General features: G+C 41.1%; 3 protein-coding genes and 1 pseudogene across 6 annotated transcripts; all 4 read left to right on the top strand.

Moving 5' to 3' along the window:
• The first annotated feature begins 2,028 nt into the window (after nt 1-2,028).
• mettl9 (methyltransferase 9, His-X-His N1-histidine) lies at nt 2,029-5,937 on the top strand. Of its 2 annotated transcripts, XM_026316419.1 has the most exons (6): nt 2,029-2,199; nt 2,361-2,522; nt 3,647-3,837; nt 3,914-4,123; nt 4,344-4,528; nt 4,626-5,937. In XM_026316419.1, exons 2-6 carry the CDS (start codon nt 2,427-2,429, stop codon nt 4,853-4,855), a joined length of 912 nt encoding a protein of 303 aa, XP_026172204.1. In that variant the 5' UTR covers nt 2,029-2,199; nt 2,361-2,426; the 3' UTR covers nt 4,856-5,937. The 2 variants fall into 2 exon arrangements, with proteins under 2 accessions (XP_026172204.1, XP_026172203.1); XM_026316418.1 differs by lacking the exon at nt 2,029-2,199 and having other exon boundaries at nt 2,331-2,522.
• Nucleotides 5,938-6,540: 603 nt separating this feature from the next.
• LOC113135992 (ER lumen protein-retaining receptor 2) lies at nt 6,541-11,237 on the top strand. Its single transcript, XM_026316408.2, has 5 exons — nt 6,541-6,798; nt 8,207-8,307; nt 8,546-8,704; nt 9,590-9,842; nt 10,200-11,237. The coding sequence occupies exons 1-5, from the start codon at nt 6,708-6,710 to the stop codon at nt 10,232-10,234; spliced, it is 639 nt and encodes a 212-aa protein (XP_026172193.1). The 5' UTR covers nt 6,541-6,707; the 3' UTR covers nt 10,235-11,237.
• Nucleotides 11,238-13,060: 1,823 nt separating this feature from the next.
• On the top strand, nt 13,061-15,654 carry LOC113135721 (zinc finger protein 16-like; annotated as a pseudogene).
• Nucleotides 15,655-16,299: 645 nt separating this feature from the next.
• Nucleotides 16,300-21,336, top strand: LOC113135888 (zinc finger protein 345-like). 3 transcript variants are annotated; one of them, XM_026316217.1, is made up of 7 exons: nt 16,300-16,460; nt 17,372-17,574; nt 17,781-17,882; nt 18,052-18,147; nt 18,342-18,452; nt 18,551-18,674; nt 18,901-21,336. In XM_026316217.1, exons 1-7 carry the CDS (start codon nt 16,433-16,435, stop codon nt 20,967-20,969), a joined length of 2,733 nt encoding a protein of 910 aa, XP_026172002.1. In that variant the 5' UTR covers nt 16,300-16,432; the 3' UTR covers nt 20,970-21,336. The 3 variants fall into 3 exon arrangements, with proteins under 3 accessions (XP_026172002.1, XP_026172001.1, XP_026172003.1); XM_026316216.1 differs by having other exon boundaries at nt 16,300-16,466; XM_026316218.1 differs by lacking the exons at nt 16,300-16,460; nt 17,372-17,574 and having other exon boundaries at nt 18,027-18,147.
• The last annotated feature ends 638 nt before the right edge of the window (nt 21,337-21,974 follow it).

Here is a 21,974-nt window from a genome sequence, read left to right as displayed (position 1 = left end):
TCTTTGGGGTGCAATCACACCAAGTGAGTACAGTACAGGAGACAGAATTAGATAGATGTATTGTTCTTTTTCATTTGTTTGCCAATTATTGTCACTACTGGCATCCTTGCATTCTTTTGAGTAGTTTTTGGTATCACAAAGGTTCATGACTTTATTACTGTCATATGTGGTTCTGTGTGAGATGGATGGATAGAGAGTCGGACTTGTAACCCGAAAGTTGCGGGTTCAAGTTTTAGGACCAGCAGGAATTGTCGGTGGGGCGGAGAGAATAGCCAGCGCTCTCTCCACCTTCAATACCACGACTGAGGTGAGACCCTTGAGCAAGGCACCAAACCCCCATCTGCTCCCCGGGCCATTGCTGCGGGTGTGTGTTCACGGTGTGTGTGTTCACTGCTGTGTGTGCACTTTGGGTGGGTAATGCAATTTCCCCATTGTGGGACTAATAAGGGTAATAATACCTAAACCTGTCCAATGCCCATTACTGAGTCTGAGGCTTATTCTCTCTCATTGCATTCTCCTTAGGAAGAATTTCAACATTATAACCAACTTCAACCTCAACAACATAAGGATGTAAACTCATCCTATCCACAGCCTCTGCATATGATCCATATGAAATTCCATCCTCTAGTCAAATATCACTGCTAACAGACTAATTCATTACACTGCTGGTTTCAGTGCTTTTTGGGTTATCTTTCTCTGTATTGGTATTTTAAACATACTTTTTCAATGTACTAGTCTCCACTGCCAGGGCTCTGTTGAATGCATCCATGTAATCGCTTAACACATTGGAATTTAATACTCTTCTTGTTCTGTCAAGGATGTTGGCAGAGTTGGCAGACAGCTGAATACTGATGCCCACTGTTGAATGATCTGAAAATTAAAACAATATATATAAATAGTATATAGCTGTACCATGAGTTTAAAACAGTCATTTCTATTTATAATGTACTGTATGTTTACCATTTTCATTTCGTTGACTGATATCTTTTTGATATTCCTTGAGAGACTTAAGTCCCTGAGACTGACATTAAGACTCCATACTTTCTGACACTACCAAAGGCACATCACTAAGCACACACACAACTTGTTCATAAAAAAGTCATATCAGTGGAATTCTTAAAACTGGGGAAACATGCTTATTTGTTATGTTTTTGAGTAGATCGATCTCAACCTTGTTTGGAAGTGGTTTGTGTCAGTCAAAACTTTAGCCAAGGGGAAATAAAACGTGCTTGCTTTGCACTGGTAAAATTGCACATTACAAATGTGTTAAGTGAAAATGCTAATATTGTGCATTACAGTAAGGTCCATATCTCAATCAGGATGTGAATAAAACTGAGGAGGTTTGATACAAAGATCATCCCCTTTATCACTCATCTGCCAAGTAACATAATGCTAATTACTTCTGGTAATGACTGTAGCAGGGAAAAAGCTAAATGTACCTGTGTTCCATAGTGAAGTGATCATATCCAGGTGTGGCTGAATGGCCTCAGGGGCTATTGCCTGGTCAGCTAAAATTTTAATTCTAATTATTGTAAAATTTCAGCCCACATGAAGGTCCAACACATCAACACATGGCACTTCAACATACTCATGAGGCGCTGACAGGACAGGGGCATAGGGGCATCTGGATATGGAAAGATTAAATTAAGGACCAGAGTCATTAAAAAAGTTAGAGATGCGTAAATAAAATAATAAATAATAATAATAATATCTCAAATTACCACCTTTACAATCTGGAGGAGATATTATGTAAAAATTATCTTTACATCCACAGTTTTCAACGTAAATTCACTGAGATACTTCAGATGAAATGGGACGAGTCCACGCGATGATGTCATAAAGTTTAGGAATGAATTGCGAAATAATTCATTCATAAACGTATTATTATTTCGCAAAGCCAGCTACCTTTCTTTTCAGAAATAAGACGCATATTATCTTTTCGAACAATGAAGGGTGAAGCTGCACTCGGAACCAATCAGTGGGGAGGCGTTTACGTAATCCTGAGGACACCGTTAGCGGTGACTCAGGAAGTGCAGAAAATGCGGATGAGTTTTGTTGTCATAATGGGTTGAGACCGGTGAAGACGACATAGCTGGGAAACTGTCTCGGTTATTAGATCGAGTTACTGGACTCTAGACTCATGAGGTTAAGATCGCGAGTAAATAGGAGCTGGTCTTCTTAAACCCACTGCTCCCTCAGGTTTGTTTACCGACATTGTTTTCTTGAAACTGGAGACATGCCCTGGCGTGTTGGTTTACAATTGGCTGCGGTTATTTAACCACATCTCACCCTAAGCCCTGGGACTGCTGACTGCCAGCCGCCCCGCTCACACTGAGCTGTTCGTTATGTGTCATCCACAGCTGAGGACGCTGATTTTTGTAGCGTGGGTGGTGGGATACGTGGCCTTTCTGCTCTCCATCAGAAGAATGTGGACGGGGAGGTATGTCCGCAGCCCCCTCGTCCGTTCACTCTTCGTGGACATGTTGAGCGACAGAGAAGTGGCCGCGATTGAAACACTTGAGGTATGAATTCTTTACAGTGAATCAGGATTGTTCCCTGCCGGCTGTCAGGACTAGACCCAGCTGTGTGCACTTTTTCCAGTAAGCAGGGTTTATAGGTTAGATCAGCTGCCGGTAGTAAGGGTGAGCCTGCACGATGGATAAATACATGGTTACTGTTGCTTTCAGATGTCATCAGGCTGGCTTTACTGGGATATGTAGTTGGTGCAAGGTACATTCACTCAAGTTATTGTACTTAAGTACAGTTCAATTACATTTTCTGCCACTTCATACTGTGATGTCACTGCATTTCAAAGGAAAATATTGTACTTTTACTCCACTATATTTATTTTAGTTACTAGTTAATTTTTCAACTCAAGTATAGAAAACAAAATACGTTATAATCATAAAACTAAAAGTGACTAACATCCATCCATGCATCCATCATCTATACCTGCTTATTCCTTAACCAGGGTCCCAGGGATCTGTTGGAGCCTATCCCAGCTCTCTTGCGGGTGGAAGGCAGGGGTCCACCCTGGACAGGTCAACAGTCCATGTGACTAACATTATAAGCATATATTTTGGTTAACATTAGCTCCACTTTTACCAACTGCCACTTGAACACAATAATATATCAATGTAATCCAGTATTATAAAATACATTAATGTGAGATATCATATTGAATTATTTTACTTTTAGTAATTCATGTGTATTTGGTTGCTAATACTTTTGTACTTTTACCTAAGTAAACTTTTGAACGTAAAGTTGTAACAGGGTGTGATTACATTTTGATTTTTATACTTTTACTTACATAAAGGGTCTCATTGCTGCTGGATCACTGTAATCGATAACTGTGATAACTTCTTGACAATCTGCATGAAAGATTTTAAACAGTTTTAAGCTGTGTTCATCCACAAAAACAAAACATGCAACAATGCAATAGAAAAGCACCTGCACACTGTCATTAAGCTTTAAATAATTCTTGTGTGTAATACATAAAAATTGAAGTTGAAGAAATCTTACACAGTCATTCAATCTATAAATAAACGGTGGGTGACAGACCTTATCTAGACACTAAGGGGCAACAAAAGCCTCTAAAAATAAAAATATTCAATTCATCACTTTTTTTTGTCTTCTTTCTTTCAAGTGGTACCGGTGCTCCCCTGACCTGCTTGGAGAATCGGTGCGGCCCATGTTTATCCAGAGCCACTTGGACTCAGGCACCAAGGCTTTTCTCAAGCAGAGTGTGGAGAAGTCTGGGTGGATGTTCACTCAGCTCTACCATTCTTTTTTATCTACAGTCCTGAGCCCAGTGGTCTCTCGTACCTCCATCAATGGGTGAGTAGTTATGGCACATCCCTGTCCCCGTTTTATCAGCAGTGTGTCTTCATATGACGTGTTCCCTGTGCGCCAGGTTTTTGGGCCGCGGCTCTATGTTTGTGTTTTCTGCGGAGCAGTTCCAGCGTCTGCTGCAGATTGGCTCGGAGTGGAGGGCTGAGAGACTCCTGGACCTCGGAGCTGGGGATGGAGGTGTCACAGAGATGATGAGGGCCCATTTCAGAGAGATCTATGCAACCGAGGTTTCATTACCTATGAAATGGCATCTTCAAAGGAGGAATTTCAAGTAAGTAACAAGATCCTTCTTCAGTTTTTCTGTCACGGTTCTTAACCTAGGGGGTCTCTCTCTTCCCTCTTTCTGTTTCTCTCCTTTCCTTTGGAGTGTTTCTGTGAAGGCAACACAAAAGTTATTTTTATTTCCCTCTAAGAGTTTTATGAAATCTGACAGAGTACACCTCTGACCATATAAGCATTTGTTTCTCTGTCTCTTGTTCTGTCATGCTCAGAGTGCTGGGTATAGACGAGTGGCAACACACTGGTTTCCAGTATGATGTCATTAGCTGCCTCAACCTACTGGATCGTTGCGATGACCCTCTACATCTCCTACAGGACATCAAGCGATCCCTGGTTCCCAAAACAGGGAGACTCATCCTTGCTGCAGTGCTTCCCTTCCAGCCCTATGTAGAAATTGGTCAGTTGGAATTCAATGCCTCACTTTCAAATGGAATATTGATATAAATATAATTGGTGCAGGATCCAAATTAAACCACTGTGTATTTTTGTCTCAGGAGGACAATGGCAACGTCCCAAGGAACACCTAAAACTACAAGGGAAAACGTGGGAGGAGCAAGTAACCAACCTGTCTAATGAAGTTTTTCAAAGCGTGGGGTTTGAGGTGGAGGCTGTGACACGGTTGCCATACCTCTGTGAAGGGGACATGTATAATGATTACTATGTCCTTGATGATGCAGTTTTTGTTCTGAAGGCCTCAGACAATAGTGAAAAGTCAGTTCATTGACTGTGGGACCAAGACACTTATTTTGCTAACTTAACTTTATCTTTGTGGGTTGATCCTAGAAGAGTTTGTAGTGTACATTTTCATATGCTTCATTCATAAAACAGTATTTCTGACTTGTTTAGAAATAGTGAGTCAGGCATGAAGCTCAGGTACTGTTGTTCCTCCATTTACCAGCCATCTTGTGTGACAGTGATACCTTTACATTTTAAGCAAAAAATAACACTTTGCCTCTATTCTAATGCCACTAAAAACCATATCAGACCAAATAGGTGTTAGATGTGTAGAGTTTGGTTTTTTGTGGCAAGTGTTTACTGTTCACCTCCCCTCACTCATCATTCTGTAGTATTGTTTGGAAGAATCGTGACTGAATTGTGGTTGACTTTGTACTTTTATTTTTGTGTCAAATGCAAAGGACAGGCATATGTAAACACTTGATTTAATTGGTCTGAATTTGGCACCTTGTGTTTTAATGCAATATTTTTAGCTTATTGATAACAAAAGTAATACGAGGCCTTCTTAAAGAAACCAGTTATTAGAATGGCCACAGATGACATTTCAGAATAATGTTTCAAGATGCATAAATTGATTGTTGGGCAGTGAAGTGCAGCTTGACACACTTTTTTAAACACAATAGGATCAATAAGGCAACCTCTTATAGAACAAATTGACTCAAACTTAGGAAACTTTTGGAGTTCTGTTTCTTACCACCTGTTTTTTACACTGCCCTTTTTGGCTGAAAAGGGGTCATTGCTGCAGCTGGAGATCAGCTTTATGTGAATGAAATTAAGGACACGAAAACAGACAATACCTATTGTTAATATGATAATTACTGATTAGTGTTACCTTAATGCTAAAACATATCGCATTGTAGCACAAGGAGTAAAAAAGCCATAAAGTCACTGAGCTGACTCAGTGTCACAGCAATATCTGTTTATAACATTAGCAGAAGTTACGCAGAAGTTTTATGCAAATGTGCATCTGAAAATTTACTGCACAGAAATGTTTGACATGTGCCAAAATTAATGCAGTGTTTGTACTGAAAGAGTATGATATTGGTTCCAGAATAAAAACTATAAATGACATTTCTCAAGTCTTATTTCAAAATGTCAAATATGATGTATAGTTAGATTGCATGATCTTAGATACTGTACTGTAGGATGCTCCTGCCTGCACAGATGTGAACTTAATTTCACTTTCATTCACTTGACTTTTTCATAGGAAGATAAAGCTTCACTGGCCTCAGTGGTTTATTGTTTTAACATAGAGCTGAAACCAACTTGGAACTATCCAAACACATTGATTCACACAATATTTCATGCTAGTACCAGATGTGTCATACCTTATGTGTATTCAGCTTTTGCACTAAATTCAGTCTCTACAAATGTTGGAAGGAGGGTCACTGATTGATATAATATTTCTGAAAGTAATGTGACTTTAGTTATGTTGTTCTTTAAATTATAACATTTGTGTGTTCATTAAATATTTATTTTCGAGAATGAATTTCCGTGTATATGGTAACCAGGCTGAAAAACTACAGATTTCCTATCTTTTCCGCGGAACCTGAAGGCAGCATTGTGTTGAATAAATTAGGCAAATAAGGCCTCCGTTGACTCCCATTGGCTGAGCGCGGGACCTTTTCCCGTCTTGCATTGGATACTGTTGTCTTGGCCACGTCCCCAAGCCACGTCGCGCTTTACTCGCCATTTTCCCATCTCCTGAAGTCAGAATCACTCGGTTCTGGTGTCCCACTGTCATTCAGTGCTGTCAGGTCATAACCCACTTGCTGTCAGAGACAAACGGAGCTCTTTAAACAGTTTTATATCGGGTTGCTTCTGCTGGGCTAACCATAAACATGAACATTTTCAGGCTAACCGGCGATCTCTCCCACCTAGCAGCCATTATCATCCTGCTGCTAAAAATATGGAAGACCAGATCTTGTGCCGGTGAGTAATTAGTCATAAAGCGTTACTTGCACTTTTTATTACCTCTTGTCTTACGCAAAGCGTGTCCTGTATGTTAATATAGCTAACGTTAACAGTTTAACTGGAGTAAAATGTCTCGCCTGTGTACTTCACTTATTAGCCAGCTGTCGGCTAACGTTAACTTGCTGGCTAACCACAGGTGTACATTGTCACCAGATAACGTTAAAGACGTTTCGTTTCTGACACTCTCCTTGTTACGGACACGGCTACGTATAGTATAAATATGAGCAGGCTTTTGTTGGGAGGAAGTAACTGTAAGTTCTGCTTGCTGTATGGCTAGCTAGCCTTGACAGTGCAGCGGGCCCGGCACCAGCGTTGGTTGGGGACCAGGGGGCCACCGCATTTGTTAAGCTAGTCTACGGTGTGTCGGGCCTGGTCGTTTTCAGTCGTTGAGAGGAAGCTGAGCTACTGCCACACTGGCTCCACTTATATGTTAACGTTACGTTAGCCCAGCGTGATCTCTGTGACGTGGCAGCAAAGAGCAGTGTCCGAATACATGTTTTTCATTTGCCCAGTAGTGTTGCATGCTATATGAGCCAAACGGGACTTTGCTGTATTTATGTGGACCCATGCAGTGCTTTCTTGTTCTCTCTTTGGTCAAAGGTAAGCAAGGGCTGTGTCACTGCACTAGTTATTGGGGTATTACACTAGTACTGCAGTTTGATGTAAAGCACACGGATGCTACACGCACGTCGATCTTATTCAAGCTTCATTGTTCGTCTCTCTGAGTGTAGTCAGCACCAGATGGCAGTATATTATAACCACCCGCACTCTGCAACGATTAAGTGATATAGTGTAGTGATGACTGATCACAGCCTGACAGCGGATGCAACTGAGGGAAAGTGTGTTACCGACGCACAAGATAAAAAGAGTAGCTTGGTACAAGCCCAGGTGAGAATGAGACTGTGGAACTGCACTGAGCAGACATACTCAGAGAGCTCCTGTGAAACTCTGAAATATCACATGATTCTGCCAGATAAGTAGACAGATATTTAAACAATGAGCTTACAGTGTGTTGTACTTCTTATTTTAGCCATTATTGTCTCAGCTCTGGCTACAGATGTGTTGTCTGTGTGCAGGCTGGCTGTAAGGAGTGAACACCGGTGAGTGAATGAATATAAAGCGTTGTTCCCTGCTGGAGATAAAGTGGGCAGGTATATGTTGCTGTGCAATAGTAGAAAGGTGTGAACCAGTGTGTGAGATATGTGGTTAACCACAGAGTATAGTATTTGAATAAGATGTTATTGTTTCCTTGTAAAATGTCCTGCAGCTCTTATATTAACTTAATATTATGATTAATATAATTAATAGAATTTATGTGTTTCTGGGATGATAAAATGTTTGATTGCCCTCTGCTGTTTCTTCACAGGCATTTCTGGGAAGAGTCAGGTCCTGTTTGCTTTGGTGTTCACCACTCGCTACCTGGATCTGCTCACCTCCTTCATCTCTCTCTACAACACTACCATGAAGGTAAAAAACCCACGTCGCTCCTCTCTTGTCCTGCCTTTTTCTTCATACTGAATACACAATGTCAACAGAAGCAGCAGTACACAAAGCCAACACATCTGTGTTTGCTAAAGGTTAAACCTCTCTACCAAACTGCATCAGGCTGCATGTCATCACTGCTGCTTGAATTTATTCATATCAGACTGCTAGGTACTGCATTGAGCAGATGTTCATCAGTCTTCTTTTGGTCCCTGTGTTTCAGGTCATCTACATCGGATGTGCATATGCCACAGTGTACCTGATCTACATTAAGTTCAAGGCAACATACGACGGGAACCATGACACATTCAGAGTGGAGTTTCTGGTTGTTCCTGTCGGTGGTCTGGCTTTTCTGGTTAACCACGACTTCTCTCCCTTGGAGGTCAGGAATTGAGCACATACACACTCTAACTGTGTCATATAGACAGATGGTTCTGAATGTGTTTTGAACTGCCACACACACATTTATATAACATCAAATATCTGATAAGTTTGAGTTTTACATATTTTGCTCTTCTTTACACTTCTTCTTTATTTTTGCTTACTAAATAACCTTTGCCGAGCATTTTAATAGGACAGAATTTGGCAGCAGCAACATAAAACCATGGATCCAACAGCAGTGTGTTCTTTAAAACTAATCAGTCCTCATGTGAATGCCACAGCCTGTCTCACTACTGTCACTGAGCACATACATCATTTTATGGCCACAATTCTGCCATCTTCTAATGGCTGCTTCCAGCACACCACCGCTGCTTGAAAATGGTTTCAGGGTCATGACAGTGACCTTGATTCATGTCACCCATGTAAATTCAATAGGACATCTTTGGGATGTGGTAGAATTAGAGAGAAAGAACACAGTTCCTCCTGGTCCTTTGCAGCACTTTGTAGAAGCTGCTGTAGTTCTGTAGATTTAGGCTGTCCCAGTGTCTGCTGCCTCTTCATGTGATCCCAAACTGACTCCACACTGCTGGGATCAGGGTTCTGTGGGGTCAGACCATCTGCTGCAGGACCCCTGGTTCTTTGTGCCTTTGAAAATAGTTCTTCATGAACTCTGGGTCTTTATGTGCTTGTCCTGCATATTGGGCTGCACAATGAACCTGGGATCAGTCAGACATGTGACGGTGTTGTGTGATAAGAATCTAAAATTTCTGCACAGTACTGTATGCAAATATGTGAGTTCAGTCTCATCACTGATAATTTAGGCAGAATACAAGTCAATACTCTGCTGATCTCTCACACAAACCACACTGCACGTTGTTTTTCCTAGATCCTGTGGACATTCTCCATCTACTTGGAGTCTGTGGCCATCCTGCCCCAGCTTTTCATGATCAGCAAGACAGGCGAGGCTGAGACCATCACCACACATTACCTGTTCTTCTTGGGACTCTACAGAGCTCTCTACCTCATCAACTGGATATGGAGGTTCTATTTTGAGGGATTCTTTGACATGATAGCCATTGTCGCAGGAGTGGTGCAGACCATCCTCTACTGCGACTTCTTCTATCTGTATGTAACAAAAGGTGAGTTCTGCTTCATTTTTTTAGTTTAGCTTTATTCTCTTAGTTGGTTAGGTTTCTAGTTTCGTTGCTTTAGACTTTAGGCTCTACACATTCACTAGTAAAAATAGTATTAGATACTTGGTCATAAATCCACTTATACCTGTCGGCATTGTGTTGTTATAAAGGATTGCTAATCTAGACTATGGTGACTAGATACCATATGGACTAATTAGGAATACCTGTCGTATGTGTATTTTGGGGAAACCACCCAGAAACAAGGCTGATGAAACCAGCAGGCTTGTTATCTTGGTGTTATAATTGGTGTGCATCTGTTTTATGGTCTGTTGTTTCACATAAACCTGTCCTGTCCCATTTCAGTACTGAAAGGAAAGAAGCTGAGTCTGCCAGCCTAAGTGCCAAAAAGAAGTGTTTAGGCAGACTCCAAGCAGGGGATTGGAGGGGAGGAGGAGTGGTAGTGGACACCTCTGACACCCTGCCACACCACCCCACACCACTGCTTCCTCCTCTTTTCCCTCCTGCAAATGTAAGATGCCTGAGACAGAGAGCAAGCGGGAGCTGCTGGCTGCGCCTTCTTCTGCTGCACAATCAGTGGAATCAGAACACCTGCAGAGGCTGCTCCACAGCCTTCGGATTTCTGTTTGATGCATCTTGCCTTAACTTTTTTATTACTCTGTATAAAGGAAGGGAAAAAAGTGAGAAAAGTTTTCTACAAAAAAAATGTGTACTCTGAAGATTTGACACATTGGTGAATAAGAGCTGAAGATGTAAAATTGCCTATGATTTGGCACTGTACGATACCGAAGCGGACTTTTTGTGGTGGGATACTATTGACTCAAGCGTTTGTAATAGTATTTGAAATAGAAATAAATGTGCATTGTTTTTCTGAATCAATTTGGCGAGGAATTTGTTGAATCCTCACAACTTTGGTGGTCAAGTCATTCATGTTCTGGGTATCTAGTTTTTTGACCAGTATGCATTCCAACGTATTATGATCATTTCTTTTCCTGTGCCCCTGTTAGAATATAAACCTGATATAATCCCCATAATAGTCTGTTTTCATTACACCAAAGGAACACAGACTGTACTCATATTTTTGTTCAGATGCCATGAAAACCCACTGGCATGGCTTGCTTTTCTATTACCACATTTACACAACACTTTCCAGTAAACAATACAAACTGTAAATGGCTTTCTTCATTTGAATGGCCCTTTGATTCCCCAACAAGGATGCTTTACCTGTAATTATACTTCTTTGTCCAGCCCATTTGTTTCAGATGGCTTCTTTAAATGTCTGAGATGAGTAGACTGGTCCTACAGAAATTGAGTTTATCTTTTAGTGTAGATGTATTTATTTTTTATCTTCTTCCTGGTTTCCAATAAACAGAGTCCGCAGAATTGTCCACCTGTTGTGCATAATTGTAACCTCAAACATGGAAATTTCTGTTGGGCTGAGGAGAAGCACACGGGTCACCTGAATACGTTTTAGTTTCCGCACAGATCATTTGCGCTTCTTTTTTATTACCACAGCCGTTGCATGATGTTCCCACCAGAAATAAAGACCTAATGGGAAAGATTTGTCCCATGCACTATTTACCTGGTCACAACTTCTTTTACAGGTGATCTGTGCCCCCACACCCAGGATGCTGTAAATAAATGCAACACACAGGAAACACCTGACAGCCTAATTATGACGTAGTTGTTCCCTAGCTAACAGGAGCTACCGCCATAAAAATTGACGTAATACAGTCACGTCGTGAAATGGAGAAGTGCCAGGAAATACAAATGTTCATGTAAAAATGCCCCCTATGAAGTAAAAACTTTTAAAATGCCGATATTAGGCCAACGTAAGCAGGTGCACAGCTCATACATGATCGGCCATAAACACTCACACTTGCTCGTGGAAGGTTCCGCACAGCAAGCGGCTCTCTAACATTATAACAGACAGTTGTTAGTTATATAAATAAATTGTTTGTTAGGAGAAGCTTCACTGGCTCTTATTCTTTCATCTGACATTTCAGACACCGTCACAGCTGAGTGCAGCAGATAAACACGGTGGAAGCTGTTTCAGACAGCAGGGGTTGTAGCCTAAAGTGGGGCCTGTCCTGTCGGTGGCACGGACCATTACAGAGACCAGCTCTAGGGGGCGCTGTTCTGTGGTCTGAGTGGCAGCGCAGCAGTGTGTCCGTCTGGTCCGTGCCTGCCAGGTGTCTGGTCTCACTCAAGGATTTGAGGTCCGTGCCGTGCTATGTGTGGTCCTGGTGGTTTGTGGCCTCTATATATAAATGCATGTCATTGTATTAAAATCACAACACGATGCCACACTAAGCAGGATTGTTGCGGACGGTCCAAAAGTAAAACACAGCATGCATACAGGTCTGTATGTTCGGAAAGTCTTTCTGTTTTTTTTTTTGTTTGTTTTAAAATCTGGCAATTTCAAAGCTCCTGTAAACTTTTGGTGAGTTTTCACACATGTTCAGGGGTCAAATTTGAGGTCGTTTCGGTGAAAAATAATAATAATAGGGGAAAAGAATAATCCTAACGATTTCCAGGCCCATGCCCACCTGGCAACCACATCATATACATTTTCTGAAAGGTATCGCGCATCGCCACGTCATGGTGGGGTGTGGGTCAATGCTAGACGATGCCTCAAGCCGCCACATGCTTATTCGTCCTTTGCCCATTGAGCAATTATAATAGCTCCATCACCTTCGGTGGGTACTCAGGCCTAATGAATGCTTGCTGTTAAGATGCTCTGGTTATGTTTGCTTGTAGGTCTTGTAGGACCCTCCCTCTCTCTGCCCTGTACCTCCTGGACCCACCAATCAGACCTTCTTCTTCTCCTTTGGGCTGCTCCCTTCAGGGGTCTCCACAGCCAATCCTCTGCCTCCATTTAACCCTATCCTCTGTATCCTCCTCACCCACACCAACTATCCTCATGTCCTCCTTCACTACATCCAAGAACCTCCTCTAACAGCTGTAACAATGAGTGTGGGGTTCACTGCAACACTGTTTTTTTTTTTAATATGGGGGAATTTTTTAGATTTTTTTTTTTTTAATCTCATGGCTTTATTGAAATGACTGGTACTTGTGAGTGTTTAGTGTGTTTTTTTCATTTGATTGATTTAGCTTATCCTAGAATTATGTTACTTTGAAGCTACTGCTATGAGGTTGTTCAGCCACACCTGGAGAGGATGCACACCCTCACAGAGGCATGGGTAATGGAGGTGAGTGCACTCCAAGTCCTATCCATTAGGCCATGACTGCTCCCTTGATGTTTGATGAAGCACTTTACAGCTTGATATTGCTGCTTCCTCAAAAGTTTCTTCCTCTCAAGATTTTCCTACAGGTACATAACACATTCATCATTTTGAGAAACTACTTTACAATGTCATTGTTCCATAGAAGTACAGTTCTCTTCCCTTCCTTTCCTTTTCATTGCCTTCAGGTTGCCACTGTGCTTTGTGAGGTGTCCTCTGTATTTCAGGACTCTATGAAGTCTGTGTCTCAGTGCGAAGAGCTCAACACCCTGCTGCAGTACAGAAAAGACCTGAGACATCTGGATTTAAATGGCATAGCATATAGTTACTTTTTTTACTATTAATTTCTTGCAATAACTCATAACTCTCTGTAAGATACACCTTTCCTACTGGTGATTACACCTGACACTTTTCACATACTCTTTATTTCAGACCTGATTCTATTAAAATTGATTATGATGGTATGATTTGTTTTTCTTTTTATTAGACACTAAAAAATACAAAGTAGGTCAATATGGCTACAGTTTTTGTGGGAAGAATTTGTAATAGCAACAGCTTACTGAATTTGAATTAATGTTATACATGTTAAAAATATTGACATCAACTAAAAATGATAAAATATAATGTTATAAGGTTTATTTGTTTCATTTGTTTTATTAGAGCATTGTTTTCTCATTTCAGATGGGTCCTTGGATTGTGTCTGCATCGTGTCAGCTCTCAAACTTCCTTCTACAGAAAGAACTGACACACAGAAAACACAAGTACAAAACATCTTGGAGGATGTGCTATTATGTAAATCTGATTTGGAAAAATAATTTTTAACATTGTCTCATACAACAAAAACTGACACAGACCATCAGACAAGTGAGGAAAAAGGCTGACCGCACTCCCACAACAAATGGGCCTGAAAAGCTTTTCGGAGATGTTACAAAGCATGAAGAAACTGTTGGCCTTCTTCAAAGCTGTAGAAAAACTTGAAATGCCACTATGTTCGCAGACTCGTCCTGTGAGACGAAACAGATGTTGAAAAAGATTTTGCTAAAAGTGAAAAGAGGATTTCTGGAAGAGTCCCCCCTCCATCAAAGAAAACCAAACTGTCCAAATGGGCTTCCACAGAAGTCTGAGAAAATGAGGATGCAAGCAGACTCAGCAAAGACTCATATGTGGCACCGATCAGTAACTGCAGTGACAATGACTCATGGTCTTACTACTCAGATCAGGGTGCTTCCCATGAGACTGCTACTATAGCTGATTTGTAGACTAACTACTCAGGTGATGCCTCAGATGTCTCCAGCAGTTCCTCTGAAGACATTTTATTGTCTAGCAGCTTGGATCAAGGAACTTCCTTCATTTGTCCTAAAACTGTACCAGCTACCAGCACGAAGCCGGGAATCTCCAACATCAATGCCTGCACTCCAAAAAAGACTTGTAAAGTCCAGTATTTTATCTGCAAGGAGCATGTGAATGCAAGCCTAAGACCTCACATGAAAGCCCACTTTCCCACTGGTGATTATGTCTGCCCTCGATGCAACAGCAGATTTAAACTCTTCACATCATTCAAGATGCACTTGCACAGAACGTGTTATGAGTACAGTCAGCAGCTGGTAGACCCAGAGAAGCCAAAGGAAACCAAGAATCTGTACAGATGTGACAAATGCCAAGAGGGGTTCAGGTACAAAGTTTCACTGGACAAGCACAAACTAACCCACAACGAATTGTACTGCAGTGTGTGCAGGAGGCTGTTACGAAATGCAGCAACTCTGGAAAGGCACAAGGTTTCACACACCCTGTTTCATTGTATCTGGTGTGAAGAGACCTTCCCTTTATTCTTGCCCTTGCTCAGGCATTGCGAAAACATTCATAAAATCAGCAGTCCATTTAAGTGCCATTATTGCCCAAAAGCTTCATCCAAGCTGCGTCTTTTAATCATGCATGAGTGGAGACATACAGGTCACCTGCTGTTCAGTGTGCTCAGTGAAACTGTAGATTCAGGTCCGATACTGATCTCATTAATCATGAACGAGTCCACACGAAAGAGAAACCCTACCTGTACTCAGGGTGTGGCAAGACTTTCTCCCTAAAATCCAACCTGCTGCGGCACTTGAATTTTGAGTTTTGAAATGAGAAGAAGCATTCTTGCTCCCAGTGTGAGAAATCATTTATGGAGAAAGGATCCCTGAAAAAACACCACAGAAGCAAACACTTAACTCAACTGTTCTGTCAACCGTTCCCATACTGTGGGAAGACATAAATTAAAATTAATCCATACTGGAGAGAGATCATACAAATGCATCGTACCTGAATGTGACAAGAACTTCAGGTCCACTTCTGAAGTCAAATGACATGCCCTTTTACACCATATTACAGAGAGACCATACACATGTGATGTCTGTGGAAAGTGACACACATTTATAAAAATGTGTTTTACCAACGCACATGCTGGAATACACTCAGGAGAGAAGCCATTTGTTTGCCACATATGTGGCAAGGCTTTCTCCAAGCTGTACAGCATGCAGAGGCACATAAACTTTGTACATACATTTGTAACACAATAACCTCACATGGTAGGTATGATTAATTAAGTAAATAAGATGCCCTTTTACGTTAGAAGTATTGTTCGCTAAACGACTTAGCAGGGATATCAATTGTAATGTTACTAATCATTCATGGTCATGATCAAAGACTGCCTTGACTTTATATAGAACTACAACAAAAGAGTACTCCACTGATTTAGCTGTGCATGCCTATAATGTTGGATATTGACAGTTGCTTACATCTGCTGTAAAAATAAGCAATAATAATAAAATTATCAGTGATGATGATCAATGACCTGTGGGCTAAAATAAATTCATTACCAGTATGTAGAGATTACATTTTAGTGTAGGTTGTATCTGCTCCTACAGTTTCATGGGTCAATGGTTTAGAGAAAAGTGGAAAGACAAAACATGTTATTACTGAAATAAAGCTGGACCTCTTTTGATGAATCAACAAATAAACAATGTATGAAATATAGTTGCATTGAATGAATGAATTCAATGCAAAGCTGAGTAAGTATGGGTTCATATAAAAATATATATTTTTTTATTGCAGATATACATAATGTGACAAATGGACATAGAAAGAGGGAAACCACACGATGAAGATGCGGAACGTTTACAAACACAGCTGTTTATCGTCGGATTATTATTCCGGTCGGAACGTAGGGGAACCGTTGACGCACAAAGATCGCTTGTGTTAGCTCGGTCTGTTGAATAGGGGCGTCGTAACAGAGAAACAAATCTTTGACTTTGGGCGAGTTTCCTCACTGTAATGTAACTTCAGTGAATATCTAGAATGGACGGAGCTATTTCCGAGTTACCTGGTGAGTGTAAGTAATGACACAGGTTTATTTGGTTAGGCCGCGACGCAGCCCGCGCGCGGGAATAGCATAGCTATCTTTTTTTTTTTTTTTTTTTAAATGTTGTGATAAAATACTGCTGAGCGAAAAATAATCTAATTTCGGCTGGTATTGGCATCGCGTCGTTCTCACTACAACAGAAACGATTAGCTGTGTTGACAGTATTATGTTCGCTGACTGGCTGTTTGGGTATTCGTGCTAACGCTAAGCATCAGGTTCGCTATCACAGCTAACGCTAGCATAGCTAGCAGCAGGCTACTCGGTGTAAGCGCTGGCGAGTTTGTGTGGCTGCAATATTAACCACGACAGTCTCTAAACGATAGTCTGAACATACATTGGCGTGGTGCCTGTAAACATTGACGCTGTGCGAGTGCCACTTTTAGATGTAGTAACACTGCAGCAGTCGGAGATCACGGAAATGCGAGTAAGTTAACGTTAGTTTAGACATCCGTTTTTACGAAGTCGGCAATTAGAAAAGACAGCGAAAACTTTTGTTTCGTTATTACGTGAGGTCATATATTGGTTTATGAGGATATGTTTGCGTACCGGGTTGGCTCCAGTAGTCAACCAAGACGCTACGCTAATGTTTGACTCTGGCTTTACATTTTCCCCCGATATTGGTTGTATCGTCCTTGTCTGGCATAAACCGATTATGCCCCTGAGCATTAAAGGTAGTTAACGTTAGTGCAAGTGCACTTCTGTTCATCTGTGAAGCGTGTGACCTGCCTGTTGTAATTGAAGTCACACACCTACACCAATTAATTGTCATTCAGCAAATGTAAAAATTGTTCTGAACTGTTCTGTTGTCAGTTTGGTCTAATATTGATTGTATTAATATGTTGTCCTTTAAACTTTATGTATACCCTGATTTTTAGGTGCCTCACTACCTCTCTCTGCTCTGCGCCTCCTGGTCCCACCCATTCGACTGGTCTCTGCAGCGATCTGGCAGACAGTGGAGCAGAAAATTGTATCAGATTATGGGCTGCTTGAAGAGTTTGTATTTATGGTCACGGAAATTGTTCCGCAACTTCTCTCGACAAGGCAGCGGGCTGAACTCATTTTGGGTCTAAGAGCACGGGTGAGGAAGAATTGCAAAGATTAAGTTGATTTTTTGTGTAGTTCAATGGGTCATGTGACAGGCTTGCTGAGAAATTAGGCAAATCATTAACACTCCAGAGTGGACACTTTTGAGATTGATCAGTAACAGAATAGACAGGTGATCAACTCTAAACTGTTTTTCCTCAGAATCACTTGTTCATTGTTTTTGCTGTCTTTTGATTGTAGCTGATCCTGGAGTTGTGTCGCTCTGAAGACACTGCTGACCTCGAGTTTATTCAGCCACATCTTGACCGCCTGCAGAACCTCAGATCTCTGTGGAATGTGGAGGTGGGTTTTTAGTGGTTGGGTTCTTACACTGATTTTGTATTTCTGTTGTTTGACTAGCATTAATCCAAGTATTTGCTTTTAGAGTGGTGTATTACAGTCAGCTGCTATGTATTGAACAGATTTTGGAATTATTATGCTCTGAAGTGACATTAACCATCATTTAATGCAGACTGATAATGCAGAACAAGAAGCATCTGACTCACATTTCATGGGTCTTGTCCAAAATCTGCTGAGAGATCCAGAAGAGAGAAGGATTTTTTTCCAAGTAAGTTTTGATTGTATGTTTTTGTACTAACAGGTTTGAATTTTTTAAGTTAAAGCTGAAAGCTTTAGTTTGTTTTACTGAGAATAGTTTATTTTATGACATTCTTTTATGTTCCTATTATTATGTGAAATGTGTGATTTGTGCAGACAGCTCAGATATTCCAAATTTATTTTATGGATTTCTTCGCATTTCAGGATGTTTTCCCAAATGATTTTGGCCCCACATATGACAAAGCAATCCAGACATTAATGTGGCTTTTTCTGTCCCGACTTGAAAAGCTCCTTCCCACTCAGACTCTCCAACAGGTACACCTAATATATCACTTCAGAACTAAATTGACACTGAAAAACAGATGTGATGTTTTGCTTTAGAGGTTTTCCATTTTCTATTTTGTCTTTGTCAGATTGCGTCTTTGCTCAACAACGCCTCATCCGTCTTGAGTGAATGCATGGGGACTTTTGCTCAGTCTCAGGAGCTCAAAACCTTACTGGACACTCAGAAAGACCTTAGTCAATTAGAGGATATTGGTGAGCATCTCAGAATTGCAGTGACCTATTTACAGAATATCATAGATGTTAAATCAGCAGTATGATATACTGTTGATCTGTGACGTGTGTAACTTGCCTGTTGCTATTGAACAGTCGCACACCTCCACCAATTCATTGTCATTCATCAAACGTAAAATTATTCTGTTACATGCCTGTCTGAATTTTTTGTCAGTTTATCAATTAGTGTAATCTCCTTTATTTTCAGAGTCTTATGTTGTTGATACTGGCATCTTGTCAGCCCTGTCTCTCCCTCCCGTGGAAAGAGTTGTGATAGTCAATGACCAAACAGAAGCCGATGCAGAGAGCGGACTGGTGTATACAGTATGCACTGAGATGGAGGTGGAATCTGAGAACAAAGATGTGTATGTGGAGGCAGCTGGGAACTCAGAGGAGTGTACGCAGTCCCAATGGTTTGGTCTGAGCAGTGGGGTGAAACCAGAAATGGACAGCGTGGTGGTTACAGATCCCATGGAAGTCACAGAGGCCAGTGAGAGTGAAATGGCAGATGACCACCGAGATGACAGATCAGAAACACTAATAATTGGAGAGGATGGCCAGGTGACTGTGCTGGATGGTGTGGAGAAGAAGTCAAACAGACGTGGGAGAAAAAAGAAACGTCCCCCAAATGAAGACTTTGAAGTGCAAGGCAGAACAAGAAGCAAACAAGATGACCCTAAATTTGATATTTTGTGGGAAAGACCAGTGCGAAAGAACCGTGGACTCAAAATGAAACGGTATCTGTCACAGTGGAGAAAATCAGGAAAGACACAAGGCTGTACTTCTAACAGTAACTCTAAAAGGTTTGCCAGATCCCAAGTTTCAGCCAAAAGTAAGGACTTGGATGACAGAACGTGTAAAGTATGTGGCAAGGTGGTGAGTCACGTTAAGTTCTTACAGCGACATATGAGTCAACACTCGGAGGAGCTTCCGTACTCTTGTACTGTGTGTAAAAGGTTTTATAAGAGCTTGCGTTACTTGCAGCAACACAAATGCATGAATCCAGCAAAAGTAAAGACTGGCAGGAAAGCAAAGGACCAAGAGACTGCAGCAGATGAGGGTGAACAGTCATCAAGTGGGGTTCCTTGTGAGGCAACAAATGAGGAGCAACCATCAGATAATACTGCCCAGGACCCTGATTATTCCCCCTCTGCAGAGAGGAGGTCTTCCAAAGAGTCGGGACAGAAGAGCCCAGAAGGAAACAAAACTATCATAGAAGGTCCATTCTACTGTCCCCACTGCAGTGTTGAATTCAAGTGCAAACAAACCTTTAGGTTCCATTTAAGAAACATTTGCTACAATGAGCAACAGGTGGATCCTGAGAAACCTGAGGACATTAAGCATTGTTTCAGATGTGATGAATGTGACAAGGCATTCAAATACAAATCAACCTTGGATTCCCACAAACAGACTCACAACCCACTCTACTGTGAGGTATGTATGAAACTGGTACGTGATCCTGAGGCACTGGCAATGCACAAAGAATCCCACACACCATTTCAGTGTAACCAGTGTGAGGAAAACTTCCCTGTGTTCAAGGCCCTTCATAAGCATTACATTGATGTCCATAATCCCACTGAACCTTTTACTTGCACCCATTGTCAGACAACTTTTGCAAGTTTAAAGCGTTTCATCAGACATGAGTGGAAACACACTGGTTACCAACCATTTCAGTGCCCTCATTGTAGTAAAAGATTCAGATCATACTCTGACCTTGTGGAGCACCAGAAGAAACACACTAAGGCATATCCATTCTTGTGCTGGGAGTGTGGCAAAAAATTCAGGCACGGTGTAACGCTGACAAGGCATGTGGAGCGTGTGCATCATGCTGGTGAACCCATAACCGAAAAACCCACACCAACCTTCACCTGCGCTCAGTGTGGAAAGACCTTCACTTCCAGAAGATGCCTTCTGAAACATGACAATTTCCATCATAAAGGACTGCGTTTCCCATGTGAGCACTGCGGGAAGGGTTTTTTTGGGAAGGATGCACTAGTGAGGCATACTTTAATTCACACTGGTGAAAGGCCTTTCAAGTGTGATGATTGTGAAAAGTCCTTCAGGTCTGCAGCAGAATTAAAGATACACAGGAGATACCATACTGGGGAAAGACCATTTAAGTGCAACATCTGTGAAAAGGGTTTTGTCCAGTCCTGCTTTCTTACCTTACACATGCGGACCCATACAGGAGAGAGGCCATATGTTTGCACAGTGTGTAACAAGGGCTTTTCAAGCCTGCATGGTTTAAAAAGACACAGGAGGCTGGTTCATGCCTAGGTAATATTAACATGGTCCTAATTTCCATAGCGATGTATTGTGTAATCTTTTCATATTGGATGGAGGTTGGCATCAGTCGTGGACCAGAACTTGAGGAACTGTAGAGGATTTGACCTGTTGCTCCAGAACACCTCAGCTGTGTGGCTGCTGACTCACAGGGAATTAAAGCAAGATTTTTTTTTTTTTTTTTTAGTTGAATGACAGTTTCCTTAACCTGTCAGCCTTTCAGCTGTCTCTACCATTGCATGGATTGTTAGGAACTGTGTAATTGTATAGTGCATAATAAAAATGTAACTGTATTTTTACAAAAATGTTTGCTGGAGTTCTACATAAGATTTGTATGTAAAAATGATATAAACCTTAATTCCTTAGGGAATTGATTTTTTTTTTTTTTTTTTTTGAATAAATTGAACATTTGATTGAAGTGTCATTTCAGTTACTTCAGAGAAGCCATTCAGAATAGCATGGGGGTGCAGTGATTAGTATAGTCATGTCAGATATCAAGAGCAATCCATCCATCCATCTATACCTGCTTATTCCTTAACCAAGGTCACAGGGATCTGCTAGAGCCTATGCCAGCTCTCTTTTGGGTGAAAGGCAGGGGTACACCCTGGACAGGAAAAGGCAAAGATTTTAATGGTAAAAATGATCATTTTAGCAGATACAGTTTGATACCATTTCTGGATCTTGGTGTGCATCTCTGTCAAGACTACTGTGGGTTATTATTGGACCTGAGTCATTGAAAATGTTGCTAGTAAAACATTTCTTTCCTACAGTTTCCAATACACAGTATATACCAGGTGCATTTCAATAAATTAGAATATCATCAAAACGTTATTTCAGTAATTCAGTTAAAAAGTGAAACTCATGTATAGGTTAATTACAGACTGATATATTTCAAGTGTGTATTTCTTTCAATTTTATTATATATTAGAACTATTAGAACAGCTAATGGAAACCCAAAACTCAGTGTCTCAGAATATTACATTAAGACCAATAAAAACC

This window comes from Mastacembelus armatus, chromosome 19 (genome assembly GCF_900324485.2).
Source record: "Mastacembelus armatus chromosome 19, fMasArm1.2, whole genome shotgun sequence".
Taxonomy (NCBI): domain Eukaryota; kingdom Metazoa; phylum Chordata; class Actinopteri; order Synbranchiformes; family Mastacembelidae; genus Mastacembelus; species Mastacembelus armatus.
This window is presented reverse-complemented; position numbering and strand designations above follow the sequence as displayed.

Excerpts from the sequence above, each read along its gene's own strand:
- mettl9 (XM_026316418.1), top strand. The coding sequence starts at position 2,346 with ATGTGTCATCCACAGCTGAGGACGCTGATTTTTGTAGCGTGGGTGGTG. Across the intron at positions 3,838-3,913 it reads TCTCGTACCTCCATCAATGG|GTTTTTGGGCCGCGGCTCTA; the intron begins GTGAGTAGTTAT and ends CCTGTGCGCCAG. Across the intron at positions 4,124-4,343 it reads CTTCAAAGGAGGAATTTCAA|AGTGCTGGGTATAGACGAGT; the intron begins GTAAGTAACAAG and ends TGTCATGCTCAG.
- LOC113135992 (XM_026316408.2), top strand. The coding sequence starts at position 6,708 with ATGAACATTTTCAGGCTAACCGGCGATCTCTCCCACCTAGCAGCCATT. Across the intron at positions 8,308-8,545 it reads TCTACAACACTACCATGAAG|GTCATCTACATCGGATGTGC; the intron begins GTAAAAAACCCA and ends CCTGTGTTTCAG. Across the intron at positions 9,843-10,199 it reads CTATCTGTATGTAACAAAAG|TACTGAAAGGAAAGAAGCTG; the intron begins GTGAGTTCTGCT and ends GTCCCATTTCAG.
- LOC113135888 (XM_026316216.1), top strand. The coding sequence starts at position 16,433 with ATGGACGGAGCTATTTCCGAGTTACCTGGTGAGT. Across the intron at positions 17,575-17,780 it reads TTTTGGGTCTAAGAGCACGG|CTGATCCTGGAGTTGTGTCG; the intron begins GTGAGGAAGAAT and ends TTTTGATTGTAG. Across the intron at positions 18,148-18,341 it reads AGAGAAGGATTTTTTTCCAA|GATGTTTTCCCAAATGATTT; the intron begins GTAAGTTTTGAT and ends TTCGCATTTCAG.